Source organism: Macrobrachium nipponense, chromosome 47, assembly GCF_015104395.2.
Source record: "Macrobrachium nipponense isolate FS-2020 chromosome 47, ASM1510439v2, whole genome shotgun sequence".
NCBI classification, from domain to species: domain Eukaryota; kingdom Metazoa; phylum Arthropoda; class Malacostraca; order Decapoda; family Palaemonidae; genus Macrobrachium; species Macrobrachium nipponense.
This window is the reverse complement of record NC_087222.1, coordinates 25,313,384-25,326,379: the sequence shown is the minus strand read 5'-3', so window position 1 is coordinate 25,326,379 and position 12,996 is coordinate 25,313,384. Positions and strand designations below refer to the sequence as shown.

Genomic DNA, 12,996 nt, shown 5'->3' with positions numbered 1-12,996 from the left:
AGTTGACGCTTCAAGGCGTCCAAGTCTTAATTCTGCTCGCATTACATGGAGTATTTCAGAACTGGATCATCTCCTCAAGGGACTTTTCCATGTATTGGAAGTCTTCAACTTCTTAGATTGGTCCCTTGGGGTGATGTCCAAGAAAGCTCACGATTCGCAGGGAATCGAACCTGAAGCCCTGTTATGCATTTTGTCTTGCATCGACAAAGCAGTACAGGATGGATCTTTGGAAGTCTCTTCATTATTTGGAGCAGGTCTTTTGAAGAAAAGGACCAGTGTATGGCGCCTTCTTAACAAGGCAGTCTCGCATGCTCAGAGGGCAGCTCTACTATATGCACCTCTGTCGGACTATTTGTTCCCTTCTAAGTTAGTGAAGGACGTAGCTCACTCTTTAACTGAGAAGGCGACACAGGATCTTCTGACGCAGTCAGCTAGGAAGAAGAAACCTGCTTAGTTTCGGACAAGAAAGAACCTAGCACTTCTATGCAGCCCTTTCGAGGTGGTACCGATCTCCAGACCTCCGCAAGAAGGAAGGCTCCAGAGAGAAGAGGTAGGTCCGCCTTTCGTCCCTTTAAAAAGGGAAAATGAAACATTTCTCCTCCAAGCACCAGTAGGTGCCAGGCTCCTGGGATTCGTGGAGGCCTGGACACTGATAGACGCAGACGCGTCTTCACTAAATATCATAAGGAAGGGATATCGTATCCCTTTCCTGAATACTCCGCCCTAACGTCAATACCAAGGGAACTATCAGCCAAGTACAAGGATCCTGTGCTGAGGGATACTCTTCGATCGATGGTGGAACAAATGTGGGACAAGAGTGCAGTAGAACTAGTACTGGATCAAAACTCCCCGGGGGTTTTACAATCGCCTTTTTCTAGTGGCGAAAGCCTCGGAGGCTGGAGACCAGTACTAGACGTCAGCGCTCTGAACAAATTTGTTCAGAAGGAGAAGTTCTCCATGGAGACTTCTGCTTCAGTCCTAGCGTCATTACGACAAGGAGATTGGATGTGTTCTCTAGATCTCCAAGACGCCTACTTTCACGTCCCGATCCACCCTTCGTCGAAGAAGTACCTCCGTTTCATGACGGGGGGAAGGATCTTTCAGTTCAGAGCCTTGTGTTTCGGCCTGTCCACAGCTCCTCAGGTCTTCACAAGCCTGATGAGGAATGTGGCGAGATTTCTTCATCTCAAAGGAGTGAATGTCTCGATGTACCTAGACGACTGGCTCATCAGGGCCAGATCGGAGAGACAGTGTTTGGAGGACCTAAAGTTAACTCTGGATTTGACCAAGGCGTTGGGATTGCTTGTGAACCTCGAGAAGTCCTCAGCTGACCCCCAGACAAGACCTAGTCTATCTGGGGATTCGGATGGATTCTCGGGGTTTTCGAGTTTTTCCTTCGCAAGAGAGAACCGCAAAAGGTTTGAGGATAATCTCTCTCTTCTTAGAGAAGCAGCAAACGTCAGCGAGGGAATGGTTGAGCCTTCTGGGGACGCTTTCCCTCCTCGCTGGAACAATTCTTCCCTCTCGGAAGACTTCATATCCGTCCACTTCAATTCTTCCTCAAGAAGTCTTGGAGCTGGAAAAACGGACAACTGTCGGACGTTTTTCCCATTCCGGTGGAGGTAAAGGCACACCTACAGTGGTGGTTGCTACCTCTGGAAGAGAACAAAGGGATCTCTCTAAGATCACAGAACCCAGACCTAGTGTTGTTCTCCGACGCGTCGGAGACGGGTTGGGGTTTTAGCGACATTAGGCTCGGAGGAAGTGGTCAGGCACCTGGGAACCAGCACAGGTGTCCTGGCACATAAATTGCAAAGAGCTCTTCGCCGTACACCTGGCTTTGAAGAGCCTAGAACCTCTGGTGAGAGACAAGATAGTGCAAGTAAACGTGGACAACACACCGCACTTGCCTACATTCGGAAACAGGGAGGGGGGACACACTCCTCGTTCCTTTACGAACTCACGAGGGACCTATTACTTTGGACGTCTCACAGGAACATCTCCCTGCTGACAAGGTTCGTACAGGGATAAGGAATGTGAGGGCGGACAGGCTCAGCAGGAGGAACCAGGTCCTTCATACAGAATGGACTCTGCACGAGGAAGTGTGTCTCGATCTCTGGTCTCTGTGGGGGTGAACTCCTCATGTGGATCTCTTCGCAACATACATTTCAAAAAGGCTCCCAGTGTTTTGCTCGGTCGTGGAAGACCCAAGAGCATTAGGTATGACGCTCCTTCCTGCTAAACTGGTCTCGAGTGGACGTTTACGCTTTTCCCCCATTCAAAATCCTGGGGTTAGTATTGAAAAAGTTTGTGGCGTCAAAAGAGACGAGGATGACTTTAATAGCCCCCTTTTGGCCGGCCCAGGAATGGTTCACGGAGGTGGTAGAGTGGATCGTAGACTTTCCAAGATCCCTACCAGAAAGGACGGATCTTCTCAAACAACCACACTTCAAGAGGTACCATCAAAACCTCCCCGCTCTCGCTCTGACTGCCTTTCGACTATCGAAAGACTTGTCAGAGCGAGAGGCTTTTCTCGCGAAGTGGCAAGCGCGATCGCGAGAGCTCGCAGAACCTCCACTACGAAAGTATACCAGTCGAAGTGGGAGGTCTTTAGAAGGTGGTGTAGAGCCAGAAGTTTGTCCTCCTCCTCTACCTCTATAGCGGAAATTGCTGATTTCTTGCTATTCCTGAGAGTAAAATCTCATCTAGCCGTATCCACAATAAAGGGATACAGGAGTATGCTCTCGGCTGTATTCAGGAACAGAGGTTTAGATCTAGCAAATAACAAAGATCTCCACGATCTCATAAGATCTTTTGAGACTTCAAAGTCTAAGGAACCAGTACCTCCGAACTGGAACTTGGACGTAGTCCTCAAATATCGTCTTCGGATAGATTCGAGCCTCCGCATCGGGCATCATTTAGAGACATAACTAGAAAATGCCTATTTCTTTTATCGTTAGCGACGGCAAAAAGAATTAGTGAGTTACAAGCTCTGCAGGATAAAGTAGGATTCAAGGGAGACTCGGCGATTTGCTCGTTTAGACTCTGTTTTTTTAGCGAAAAACGAGAATCCCACGAATCCCTGGCCTAGGTCATTCGAAGTCAAAGGAATGTCTAGTCTCGTAGGCAGAGAAGCAGAGAGGTCTCTATGCCCTGTTAGAGCTCTGAAGTTCTATCTTCAGAGGAAGCGTCAGTTGGGAGGCTCTAGACAAGGTCTTTGGTGCGCGGTAAAAGACCCCACAAGACTGATGTCAAAGAATGCTCTAGCGTTCTTTGTAAGAAACGTCATTACGGACGCTCATAAGGTCTGTCCTGACGAACAATTACAACTACTGAGGGTAAAAGCTCATGAAGTAAGAGCGGTTGCGACGTCTCTCTCGTTTTATAAGAATATGTCGCTTAAAAACATTATAGATACGACATATTGGAGATGCAACTCAGTATTTGCATCTCATTCTTGAAAGACGTGCGTGTGACGTATGAGAAGTGCTTTTCTCTAGGTCCTATCGTATCGGCAGATACGATTCTGGGTACGGGAGCCGACACCAATCCTTAAAATGTATATACTGTTCTTCTGTTTGGATATGGTCAGAATCTCTTCGAACAATGGAGGATTCAGGCTCGCACGGGCGGCCGTCTATGTTGTTCATAAGAGAATTCTCGTCATATCCAATTAGTTGAGTATAATTTTTTTTTTTGAAAAATTATGTATGTGTGCGTAGTGGTTTTTGAGTTACGGTTGTTGTGACGAGTTCGGGGATAACTCGTAACAATCCTTAGTTCTAACACATGGTTAGGATCAGGTGGTCGGGATTGGTTGTGGGCTCCTTCATAAGGTGTATTGTCATATAAGTGGATCAGCACCCATTGACAAAGTCCTTTTTAGGCTCTGCTGAGTAAGTGGGTAAGACCCCATCGGCAGACCCACAAGAACTCTTGGCATAGATCACTATCTCGCTAAAGTTTTCTTGAGGTGATGCAGACTACTGGGCAAACACCCACCAAGTCTACCACCTATCAGTAGGAAACCAGGTTTTATTTATACCTACAACATATGTTGTTTACCTGTCTATTCCATATAGTAGCGTCTCTTACCCTCCACCGAAGGGTGCCAATCAGCTATGTATATATCTGACAGGTAAGTTGATTGTATGAAAATGATATTGTTATGTTACAATAAAGTTTCATACATACTTACCCGGCAGATATATACAATTACCCCTTCGCCATGGCCTGCTGCATTGCTGCTAATGCTTGCATACCGCATGAGACCCCCTGTCGACCGCGAGTATCAATCATTACTGGCTCCCTCTAAATTTTATGTTATTCATATTTTCCTTTACATTCTTATGTGAAAACATTGTGTGTACGGATATCAATGAATATTTTTTACCCCATTGTCAAAAAATTACAAAATATAGTAAGAATATCGGAAAAAATAGGAATATTTAGTGGAAAAAGTAATTGCAGAAGTAGGAACTTTTATAAGTAGTAGAAATAGTAGTAAAGTATAGAAATAAAGTAGCAGAAAAAGTATTAAAGTAGCAGTAAAATAGTAGTAGTGGTAATAGCAGTACTAGTTTTCTTACTGAAACAGTTATTCCTAGGTTTCATACAGAAACAGCGTATACATCAATGAATGTTTTACAGGCAATGGCTGGTAATAATAATAAAACAATAATAATAGTAATAATAATAATAATAATAATGATAATAATGATAATAAAAGCAACAGCATCTCGTGACCAATACGTATATACATATGGGGCAGTTTATCACATTATCATCAGCCAAGCTATAAAAAACACACATCTCATCACGAGTAACAGGCCTCCATAGAAGTCCTTTCACCTTACGCTTTCCTGTTGAATGAAAGTACTACTCTGCTGGCCCGAGCATTCATCCATTCACACAATTTGTCAATTACATCACCACAAAAAGGAGAAAAAATGCACCACGTAAGCAGGTGAAATCTGGTGTGTAAGCAGGAATCCTATTACCACCCACCCCCATGAATCAGGCAGGCCTGGGTCTGGGCGCAAGTCAACAGATGGATCAGTTTATGAACCGCCAGCCTTCATCGACAAGAGGTTCAATGTCTTCGAAACACTCTTTGTCACTGTCAACCTCTAAGAAATTATCACTATAATCATCATCTGATAGATTTGGCAGGTACTCAGACCCTGACTCTGAAACACTATCATCTGACATGATACTGAAAAAAAAGAACATAATAACTGCAATCAAAAGGGAAAAAGGTGTTAGAATTCAAATCTACATGGTTTACGGACAAAATCGTCATCATCCTTCCCAAATAATAGCCTGAGGCGCACTGGCATATGTTGGCCAGTACCCCTCCTAATATCCCATATGAAAATGACGTCACGACGTCCATCGGACGCTCATTGGTTAGAATGAATTGTGGGTGGAGCTTCAGCACCTCTCTCGTACACAATAACTGTGTCTGGAAACCATCCAAGCTGAAGAAAACGCTTTGCTTTTCGAGGAGGGATGAAAGACGTACACGCGGTTACGTCCCGGTCTTTTCTTACTTGTACCGTAAAAGACGTACATGTGTACGTCCCAGTGCTGAAGGGGTTAAAGGCCCACCAGCCTCCCCACCCGCAGGAGACAGGTGGAAGAGAGAAAATATGATAGAAAACGGGGATGGTTCCTAGTCCTGCCACCCAGGGCAGGCCGGTAGATCACCTGACCTACCTGTAGCGAGTGGCGCGAAATTTGAATTTCTGTCGGGGACGACGGAGTCTTAGCTATGTATATATCTGCCAGGTAAGTATGTATGAAACTTTATTGTAACATAACAATATCATTTTTCCTAACTATACAAACCTGAGGTCCTTTTACACATAGCCCCACCTCATGCCACCCCTCACTCTGCAGTTTTTGCTTGGGCCAAAGCAAAAGTGATTTGTTTACCTCCCAGTCGCGCGCAAGCGCGGCCTGTCGGACAAGCAGTTAACTACCGAACCCCTTGTTCGAAAGCTTACGACCTATCCAGCTGCCGCTAGTACCTTCCTATTGTAAAAGGACCTCAGGTTTGTATAGTTAGGAAAAATGCAATTTTGGACAAATTGTCATTTTAATGTATGACACTTACCTGGCAGGTATATATATAGCTATATTCTCTGTTCCACCTGGCAGAAATTTTCAAAACTCGCGGCAAACGCTAGTAACCTATTAGTAGTTCAGGCAACCACCACCCCGTTACCGTGGCGCTAGCGCTAGGAACCGTTCCCAATTGGGCCAGATTTCTCTGCCAGCCGAACCGGCAACATTGTTGGTGGTTCCCTGCTAGGATTTTCATTCTCGTTGCTGACTTTTCATGGATCTTTGGTATTGTAATCGGAAACGTTAGCTTGGCATTCGCTTTGGATTGTTCTTTAAAGATGTCTGATACTGGAAGTATGTTTAGAGTGTGTGTAAAAGAGGGGTGTAAGGTAAGGTTGCCGAAAGCTTCGGTCGACCCTCATACCATTTGTAAGAAGTGTAGGGAGAATGTGTGTACTTGGGAGAATAGGTGCCTTGAATGTGAGAATTTATCAGAGAAGGAATGGAAGATATTTATGAAATATGTTGAGAGGCTTGAGAAGATCGTGTAAGAGATCTGTTTCTCGTAGTGAGAAGTCGAATTCTTCTAGTAAAAGGAGTGAATGTATTTCCTCTCCAGCTCCTTCTAACGTAGAATTGGTAGTTCCTTCTCCCCAGGTATCTCCTGCGCCCGCTGCTGTATCGGAGGCGGCGAACGATACACATATTGTGAAGGTGTTTGCTGCCCTTGCGTCCATGGGCGACCAGATACAGCGACTTACAGATAAAGTTAGTGCTTTTGATGTCAGTGAAAGTGTAGTGGAGGGGGCGTCTGATCGTCTCTCTCGTGCTCCTAGACCTAGACCTCTGTCAAGCTCCCAGACCCAGGAGAGAAGGCATGTCGACAGTCGAAGGGAGGCGAGAGAGGTTTTTGTCGCGGTCAGGCGTCCCTTTTCGAACAGTCCTGCTTGTTCACGTTCCCAGGCTGTTGCAGTTCGCCGCAGAAAAGGCGTAACTGGGAAGTGTGCGTCCTCGGATGGTTCGACTTCCGAGCGGGAACGTCGGTATGCAGTTGTGTCTCGCCCTCTCAAGAGGACTTTCAGGACATCAACGGCTCTCGAGAGACATGCTCAAGAGCGTGAGGCTTGGAGTAGTCCTGAGGGGTTGTCCTCCTCGGAAGACGGGGACGCAGTTCCGATCAAGAGGAAAAGGATTTTTCGTGCTAAAGAGGACTCAGGGCGCACTGGCGCTATACGTCCTTCTCGACCTTGGATTTCGATGAGAGACTCTCCTCCATCTTCTTGTGTATCTTCCCCTCGTCTTTCTCCGTCGGGTAGAGTACAAGATCGCTCTCCGTTAGGTCGCAGTCCCGCTCGTAATCCTCCTCCTTCGTCCTCTACCATTCAGGAAGATAGTACGAAGGGTTTCTTAAGGGAAATGCAGTCCAAGCTGGCAGTTCTTGTGAAGTCTTGGGATGCGCCTGGGCAAGCATCTTCGAGGCGGAAGGACGATTTCCTTCCCGTTAAGTCTTCTAAAAGGGAAGACAAGGACGCGTTCGCCGAGGACTCAGGGCGCACTGGCGCTACGAGGACAGGCGATCGCTTGGTTATTCAGGACGCAGAACACAGGAAGAAGAAAATGGTTTCGGAAGAAGCAGGACGCAAACGTCAGGACTCGGGACCAATTGTGGACGCAAGACGCAGGCGACAGGAAGCAGACGTGTCTACGATGGACGCAGGACGCAGGCGGCAGGACATCGAGAGGCGGCAGGACGCCGATTCCTCGTTAGCCGCAGGACGCAGGCAGCAGGACGCTATTCCGTCAACGAAGCGTCAACACGACAATGATTTACAAGACATTTCTTCAGCAGAAGAGGAATTGGAATTAATTGAGGAAAAGAATACGGAACCTTCTTCAGATTATAAGGTTCTGACTTCACGTCTTATTTCTATTTTTGAAGGGGAATTCAAACCGACAGCTCCGTTATCTCCCTTATCACAGTTTTCCAAGACTAGGACTCCAAAGAAGTCCTCTTTCCTTAAGATGACTCTGTCAATTTCGGCGAAGAAGGCCCTTCAACGTGTGAATGACTGGATGAAGGATAAGAAAGAAGCGGGAAAATACTCTTTTGTTTTTCCACCAGCTAAGTTAGCATCGAAGTCAGGAGTATGGTACGCTACTGGAGAAAGTCTAGCCTGGGAGTACCTGCCTCCTCCCAGGGGGACTTCTCCAGTTATAGTAGACAGCTCACGCAGACAGGCGTTACAGTCTGCTAAGGTCTGGTGGACGTCTTCAGAGTTTGACCATCTTTTTAAAGGGATTTTTAGGACTTTCGAAGTCTTCAATTTCCTGGATTGGTCTTTGGGAGCACTGGCGAACTCCCTAGAAGAAGAGGATTCGCAGGATTTAGAAACAGCTAAGAGCATTATGTCCTGCATGGACAAGGCTCTGAGGGACGGAACGAATGAACTGGCTTCTTTGTTCACAGCAGGAGTACTAAAGAAGAGATCGCTGTTGTGTTCTTTCGCTTCAAAAGGAGTTTCTAACTCTCAGAAATCGGAGTTGCTGTTCTCTCCCCTTTCGAAACAGCTGTTTCCTTCAGAGGTGATTAGGGATATAGCTCTCTCCCTTTCTCAGAAGGCCACTCAAGATCTTCTCTCGTCTTCAGTTAAGAAGTTCTTACCATCCAAGTTGGTTAAGAAAACTCCAAAGGAGACTAGGCCTTCGCAACAGCCTTTCGAGGCAGAAACATTCGCTCGACCCGCCTTTAGGGGTAAGAGAGTACCCACTAAAAGAGGAGCCAAGACCACCTCTAAAGAATGAGATTTCAGTCCTCCAGACGACAGTGGGAGCCAGACTTCAAGGTTTTTGGGAAGTTTGGCAGAACAGGAAGGCAGATCCCTGGGCTGTTAACGTAGCTTGGGAAGGTACAAGATTCCTTTCTTGAAGAGACCTCCTCTCGCAACATCTCCGAGAGCCCTCGGGGCAAATTACAACGATTTAGTGAAGAAAGCGGCTCTGTGGGAGCAAGTAGCTTCCATGCTAGAGAAAGGAGCTATAGAGCCTGTTCTGGATCACGAATCTCCGGGATTTTACAACCGGTTGTTCCTGGTTGCAAAGTCCTCGGGAGGTTGGAGGCCAGTTCTGGACGTAAGTCAACTGAATCTTTTCGTAGAAAAGACCAAGTTCACTATGGAGACGAACGATTCAGTACTGGCAGCGGTACGTCCAGGGACTGGATGGGTGACCCTGGACTTACAAGACGCATACTTTCATATTCCGATTCATCCAGGAAGCAGGAAGTATTTAAGGTTTGTGATTCAGGACCAGGGTCTTTCAGTTCAAGGCCCTGTGCTTCGGCCTTTGCACAGCCCCCCAATGTTCACGAGGATGATGTCCAATGTGGCGAGATGGTTGCATTTAAGAGGGATCAGATGTCTTTTATCTGGACGACTGGTTGATAAGATCCCAATCAAGAAGTCAATGTCTGGAGGACTTGAATCAAACATTGAACTTAGCAAAAGACCTAGGTCTGGTAGTAAACATGGGAAAGTCTCAATTGGATCCCCACAACAGATAGTATATTTGGGGATTCAGATATCGTCAGTGACTTTTCGGGCTTTTCCGTCCCCCGAAAGGCAAGCCCAATGCATTCGGAAGGTGCAGGACTTTCTAAAGAAGGACCGATGCTCAGCAAGAGAGTGGATGAGTCTACTGGGCACACTCTCTTCACTAGAGAGGTTCATTTCTTTAGGAAGACTGCACATGAGACCTCTACAGTTTTTCCTGAAGGATTCATGGCCAAGAAAATTGCAACCGGATTCCTTCCAGTTTCTAATTCCTGCCGAAGTAAAGGAGGAATTAAAGTGGTGGCTAACTCCAGGCAGGTTAGCAAGAGGATGTCGCTTCAGCAGAAGAGCCCAGACCTCGTCTTGTTTTCCGACGCGTCGGACGCGGGTTGGGGAGCGACATTAGGCCCTCAAGAGGTGTCGGGACTTTGGAGCAAGAAAGAAACAAAGTGGCACATAAACAGGAAGGAACTGATGGCAATTTTCTTGGCCTTGAAGCACTTCAGAGAGTTGATTCGAGACAAGACAGTGCAGATCAACTCGGACAACACCACCACGCTCTGGCATACATCCGCAAACAAGGAGGACTCATTCTTTTCCCCTTTACAATCTGGCAAGGAAGTTCTGCTTTGGGCGGAAGAGGAGAGGGTCGTGCTACTCACCAGGTTTATACAAGGGAGAGAGAAAAATGTGAGTGCGGACCTGTTGAGCAGAAGAGAACAACTTCTCTCGACGGAGTGGACGTTGCACATGGAGGTTTGCCAGAGCCTGTGGAAGTTGTGGGGCCGTCCGGTAGTAGATCTGTTTGCGACAGCCAGAACAAAAAGGTTACCAACCTATTGCTCTCCGGTTCCAGACCAGGAAGCAGTGGCGGTCGACGCATTCCTGATGGATTGGACAAACTTAGATGTGTACGCTTTTCCTCCGTTCAAGGTACTGGGGAAAAAGTGATGAAGAAGTTCAGGGAGAGCCAAGGGTGACGAGGATGACCTTAATAGCCCCGTTTTGGCCGGCCCAAAGTTGGTTCACAGAGGTACTGGAATGGACAATAGATACGCCAAGGACTCTTCCGCTAAGAGTAGATTTACTCAGACAACCCCACTTCGACAGGTTTCACAAGAATACCCTCGCTCTGGGTCTGACTGCGTTCAGACTATCGAAAGTCTTGTCAGAGCGAGGGATATTCTAGAGAGGTGGCCAGGGCAGTGGCTAGAGCCAGAAGAACCTCAACAATCACAGTATATCAGTCGAAGTGGGAGAATTTCCGGAAGTGGTGTAAGAACAGGAAAGTGTCTTCATCCAGTACCTCTGTGACCCAAATCGCAGATTTCCTTCTATACTTGAGGAAGGAATTGGGCTTGTCAGTTTCGACAATCAAAGGTTATAAGAGTATGCTAACCTCAGTGTTTAGACACAGAGATCTAGACATCTCGAATAACTTAGACCTTAGAGATCTGATTAGGTCATTTGGTACGAAGAAACAACCACAATGCAGGCCACCTGCTTGGAACCTCGATGTGGGTCTTGAAGTATTTCAAACTTCTAGCAAATTCGAGCCTTTAGAAGAAATCCTCTCTGAGAGATGTTGCTAAGAAAACTATCTTTTTTAGTAGCTTTGGCAACCGCAATAAAATAGCTAGTGAGCTTCAGGCCATATCGAAGAAGGTGGGATGGAGGCATGGCAACGCAGTGTGTTCATTCCAAGAAGGTTTCTTGGCCAAGAATGAGAATCCAGCTAATCCTTGGCAAAGATCCTTTGAAGTTTTGGGTCTATCTGAGTTAGTGGGTCACGAGCAAGAAAGAGTTCTCTGCCCAGTGAGAGCGTTGCGGTTTTATATGGAAAGAACAAGAGATATCAGAGGGAATTCTGATGCTCTGTGGTGTTCAGTTAAAGACCCCAGTAGACCCCATGACGAAGAAACGCTCTAGCCTTCTTCATGAGAGAGTTAATTAGAGAAGCTCATATGTTGTGTCAAGAGCAGAGCTTTGGTATATTTTGAAAGTGAAGGCTCATGAAGTCAGGGCAGTTGCGACTTCATTAGGTTTTAAAAAGAATTTAGCCCTCAAGGAAATTATTGAATCCACATATTGGAAAACTAATTCAATATTTGCGTCTCATTATCTTAGAAATGTTCAGACAACCTTTGATAATTGTCAGACGCTAGGTCCATACTGTCCTCTGGTACAGTTTATTGGGCAAAGGAGTTACTACCCATAACCTTCTTTTTAAGCTAGTTGATTTTGTTTATTAGGTGATGGTGTTTTGTGTTTTTGGTCGTCTGAGAAAGTGTGCGGGTACTTTTATCAGTCTTGTTAGTATTATCCGGTGATGGTGTGTGTGTAGTTCAGGTAAATGATCTATTACTAGCTTGAATGCCGTGGCATAAGAGGGCTGTACGGTTCTGTCAACACATTGGTCACGTCCAGTTGTCCAGTTCCAGTCTTAGCTTCTTCAACATACAGGCACGCTTCCTTGTTGAGAGACTACTAAGGTTTAAGCAGGCTTAGAGCAGGACCTATGAAGTCAGCTACCTTAGCAGGTAAGGAAACCTAGAGTTTTAATAATATTTTAATAATATTTTTATACTCTAATAATGTTGCTGTCTTTGACCCACCTCCAAATGTGTCAATCAGCTATATATACATATACCTGCCAGGTAAGTGTCATACATTAAAATGAAGTTTTTATGTTAAAACAAAGTTTAATGTATACTTACCTGGCAGGTATATATAATTTAATTCCCACCCTCCTCCCCTCAGAAGACGGTTCATAGAAAATCTGGCCCAATTGGGAACGGTTCCTAGCGCTAGCGCCACGGTAACGGGGTGGTGGTTGCCTGAACTACTAATAGGTTACTAGCGTTTGCCGCGAGTTTTGAAAATTTCTGCCAGGTGGAACAGAGAATATAGCTATATATATACCTGCCAGGTAAGTATACATTAAACTTTGTTTTAACATAAAAACTTCATTTTCGGAGGGTGGCTAGCGTTGATTGTAGGTGGCCTGCTTGGCCTGCTGTGATATTTTACCCTATATAAATTTTATTGTAAAGTTTCTTTGAAAAATATGAGGTTCATTTTGATGTTTTGTTTTCATCTTGCAGAAAATCGGAAAATGAATCCTCTGAGAAGAGTATCATAGGTGTGGTAGAGACATGGACTCCGGGAGCATACACCGCTCTCAAGGCCCTTCTTTCGGCTCGTCTGTGCGCAGCCATTTGGGCCTTGATAAGTGACTGTGATGAAACATACAATTACTGGGAACCTGTAAGTTATTCATTGGTCATTTACTCTGCTTTTTTTTTCCCATCATGGAATTCAAGTCGTGTGTACTTTGTAATGTCCTCATGTTTCTTGATCTATGTACTTTTGTTTCGTC

The 12,996-nt window shown here is 45.7% G+C and overlaps 1 protein-coding gene across 1 annotated transcript in view; it reads left to right on the top strand.

The window, feature by feature from the left end:
• The first annotated feature begins 6,591 nt into the window (after positions 1 to 6,591).
• The window catches only part of LOC135204595 (alpha-1,2-mannosyltransferase ALG9-like), a 30,603-nt gene continuing 24,198 nt past the window's right edge, over positions 6,592 to 12,996 (top strand). Inside the window, exons 1-2 of the mRNA XM_064234745.1 lie at positions 6,592 to 6,837; positions 12,690 to 12,884. Coding sequence (XP_064090815.1) covers positions 6,592 to 6,837; positions 12,690 to 12,884 — 441 coding nt within the window. The remainder of the gene's footprint in view (positions 6,838 to 12,689; positions 12,885 to 12,996) is intronic.